The 3,445-nt window shown below is 38.2% G+C and overlaps 1 protein-coding gene across 1 annotated transcript in view; it reads left to right on the forward strand.

Annotated features, from left to right (window-relative positions):
• Window positions 1-3,445, forward strand: part of LOC106515214 (epithelial membrane protein 1) — a 12,966-nt gene that overhangs the window by 7,231 nt on the left and 2,290 nt on the right. The window contains exon 4 of the mRNA XM_014004893.1: window positions 646-786. Coding sequence (XP_013860347.1) covers window positions 646-786 — 141 coding nt within the window. The remainder of the gene's footprint in view (window positions 1-645; window positions 787-3,445) is intronic.

The following is a 3,445-nucleotide window of genomic DNA, read 5'->3' on the forward strand; positions in this document are numbered from 1 at the left end:
ACATTACTTAATTAAAAATGTTTTATTCATATAAATATATTGAACAAATATGTTGGCTGTCTTTGTCTTTTGCTTATCATTTTCCTACTTGTAGCTTAGCATTTTGCTACTTTTAACTACCCTTTTGCTGCCTTTAGATAACCTGTTGTTAATTTTAGCTAACCTTTAGCTGCTTATAGCTAGCGTCAAGTACTTTTAGCAACATAGTTTTAGCTTCTTGGGCTGTTTTCTGCACTCAGCGTTCTACAGAAGAGGATCAGGGTCACAGAGCAAAGAAAAATATTTTTTTTCCTGAGTTCTGACTTTTTTTTCTCACAATTCAGACATTTTCCTAATTCTGGGAAAAAGGTCAGAATTTAGATTATTTTTCTCAGATTTTTAAGATTATTGTCAGAATTCTGAGATGAAAGTCATTTTAATCTCAGAATTCTGACGTTTTAGAGTTAGGATTAGGGGTGTGTGCTTTTTAAAGTCAGAATTCTGACTTTTCTCTTGGAAATATGTGATTAAAGTTTCTGACATTTTCCTAATTCTGAGAAAAAAGTCTGAATTCTGATTTAATCTCAGTATTGTGAAGATTAACACTGTGTTTTCACAGAAACTACAATTTCTCCTGTTATTTGTTTTTCTGTCCATCTGCTGCAGACTACCTCCAGGCGGTGCAGGGGACTTCGGTTCTGGCCTGTGTTTTTACCATCCTGGCCCTGTTCGTGTTTGTGGCCCAGTTGTTCACGCTGCCCAAAGGCCAGAGGTTCACCTGCACTGGCATTTTACAGCTAATCGCTTGTAAGTAACTCCGAGTCAAACATGATGTGAGCTGCTGGAATTATTGATGGGTATTCCTGCTTCTTGCTGCTTGAACCTAAATGTTTTTTTTAATGGATTATGCTGCACCATGCTTGACTGAGTGAGGTCAATAACGCCATGAAGCCTTAATGGTTTTGTTACGACTCAGCCCCTAAGCTGCAACATAAAGCAGAGAGTAAAGACAGGAAATATAAGGAGTTTATGGGCACCTTTGCTCCTATTCAGTCATTAATCTTCTGTTTCATCACAACTCTTGATTCACTGCTCCTCCTGCAGCTGCGAAAAAGAAATGTTACAAAATATACATCAAAACATGCAGCTCGATCCGGAAAAGTGTGCTGTGACTTTTAGGAGCCGTTCATCACACGGTGTAAATAAAACCCACAAAAACTGGGAAAATTTCTATGTGCACAGCAGGATTTTAGCAAAATATTAGTAAAACACAGCTGTCTTTAAAGCTCTATGGCTCAGACATATTTCACAGTAAAAGCATCATTCAAATTTTAAACCAGTCACAGGAATTTGCACTTTAAAGGACTGAACTAGTATTTTGATATACTTTATGGTTTTTGCACATTTGCAATTCAAGTTTTATGATTTTAGACGATTTTACTGCACACATGATAATTGTTGTTTGGCGTTCATGTTTTTAGTTTCTAATAACATCCTCTCATCTTTTTTAAGATGAAGTTTTGTTCTGTTTTCTCATTCTGTTTTTAAAAGACCTAACACTTTCATTTTCTTGTGCTGAAGCTTTGACATCTTTTTGTGTTCGGCCTGCAGGTTTCCATTTCAAACCTTTTCCACGCTCTTTGTTCTCGCTACCAGTTTTAGCCGACTGGTCCCGATCAGCACATTTGCTTGTAAATCAGTCAATCTGTGTGGAATTAATGTCTTACAGGAGTTTTCTTATTTTTTTTTTAATTGTTTCACCTGACAGCTCTTTTAATGGGCTCTCGTTTTCTGTCAACCTGCCAGGTGCAGCAACTCTCTGAGGTCTGAAAGCACAGAGTCATTTGCATATTTAAACTCAGGCTAAAGGAGCAACCAGGTGTTTTGCTTGTGTGTTTGTGTGCTCATTTGTCCATCGTGTTGAGAAGGTAACTCATGAACAACCAGATTGCACTGAAACTCTGACAGTAATGAGCGTATACATTAAATTAACTGATCTTAAATAAAAAATAAACCTCTTGAAATGTGATGTGGTGGTAGATGAGAGCCACGCCCAGCTTATTAAAAACAGAGCGTCGTCACTGAGCTGTGGTAATTGAAGACATATTCACTGCATACTTTAATCTCACGTCATTGCACGAGATTTTTCACATCATTTCTAATGTTTGACCAAAACAAGTAGAGCTCCATCTTTTCTCACCTTAAGATGCTCTTAGTTTAAAACTGACAGTGTAAGACAGCGGGTGATATGCATTTCTTCATGATTGCTAGTTCTTTTTTGTTTTATAAAGGCAACCTGCCGGCTGCTTCTGAGATATTCCTTCAACTCAATATCAACAGTTACAAGACTTGGATTTATTTGAGGAGAGTTTTACAGCTTGTGTTGCAGCTTTTGTTATGTTTTTTTCCACACACAAAAAACAAAAAGAGAAAAGAAAAACTTGAAAGAACATCCTCCCAGGGTGGTGGCTCTTTAGTTCCTGCATCATGGAACCCAGATGTGAGGCCTGCCCAAAACATCCTGTGCAGAAGTCGATGCATAAAAAAAAAACCCATCATAACACAGCACCTTTGCAGTTTTGTACATTTATTTAAAGTGACTTTTCGTTAAATGTTCCCATTGAATCCCACTGGCTTTACCCAGACTCTAAGTTAAAATAAAAGACCAGAAATCGAATGAAATGAAATGAATTCCTCACAAAAAAAGAACAATGGTGTTCCTCTGTGGGTGGAGTGTTTTGTGTCTGGAGGACAAATGAGGAAAAGGAGAGAGAAGCTCAGGCACCACCCAAAGAGTCTGCCATTACAGGGCCTGTGGGGCGCAGAAGGGCGGAACAGCTTTAGACTCATGTTTCTGCACGGCTAAAGAATTTCATGTGATGTTACTGAATGTCAAACTTGTTTCCTGCCAAGAGACTTGAGAGTCAATCGCTTCTTGTGAGTTGTGCTTCACTGTTGAAGTGCAGTCTGAAGATGAGGAAATAAAAGATGTTACTGTAGTTTTAATAAAACTGTAACTTTAAGACTTGACAATGTTTTTATTGATTTAAAGGAACAGCTAATGAAGGCTAGTTCTTCCAGCTGCTGCCAGTCAGTCTATGCTCCAAGTCATGTTTCCTCAGTCAGGGAGGAGGAACAAGTGGACTTTCTTGTTGCTGAAGCCAACAGCTGCAGACGTTTTTTTAGTTACAATAAATCAGCTACATCGGTTAGAGCAGGGGTCTGCAACCTTTACGATCAAAACAGCCATTTGTGCTCCTAGTCTCACTAATAAAACATGTCCCGAGCTGCAAAACAAGCTACAACTGTGATTAGCAAGTGGTGGTCCGTGGCCCTTTTCGAGAACCTTTACAGCCAGTGGCGGTGACATTATATATATATATATATATATATATATATTATATAGAGTATGAGAGGCCAGGTTAGCAAACAAAACAACAGAAATTGAAATGGATTCAGCAGGATA

This window comes from Austrofundulus limnaeus, unplaced genomic scaffold (genome assembly GCF_001266775.1).
Source record: "Austrofundulus limnaeus strain Quisiro unplaced genomic scaffold, Austrofundulus_limnaeus-1.0 Scaffold27, whole genome shotgun sequence".
Classification (NCBI taxonomy): domain Eukaryota; kingdom Metazoa; phylum Chordata; class Actinopteri; order Cyprinodontiformes; family Rivulidae; genus Austrofundulus; species Austrofundulus limnaeus.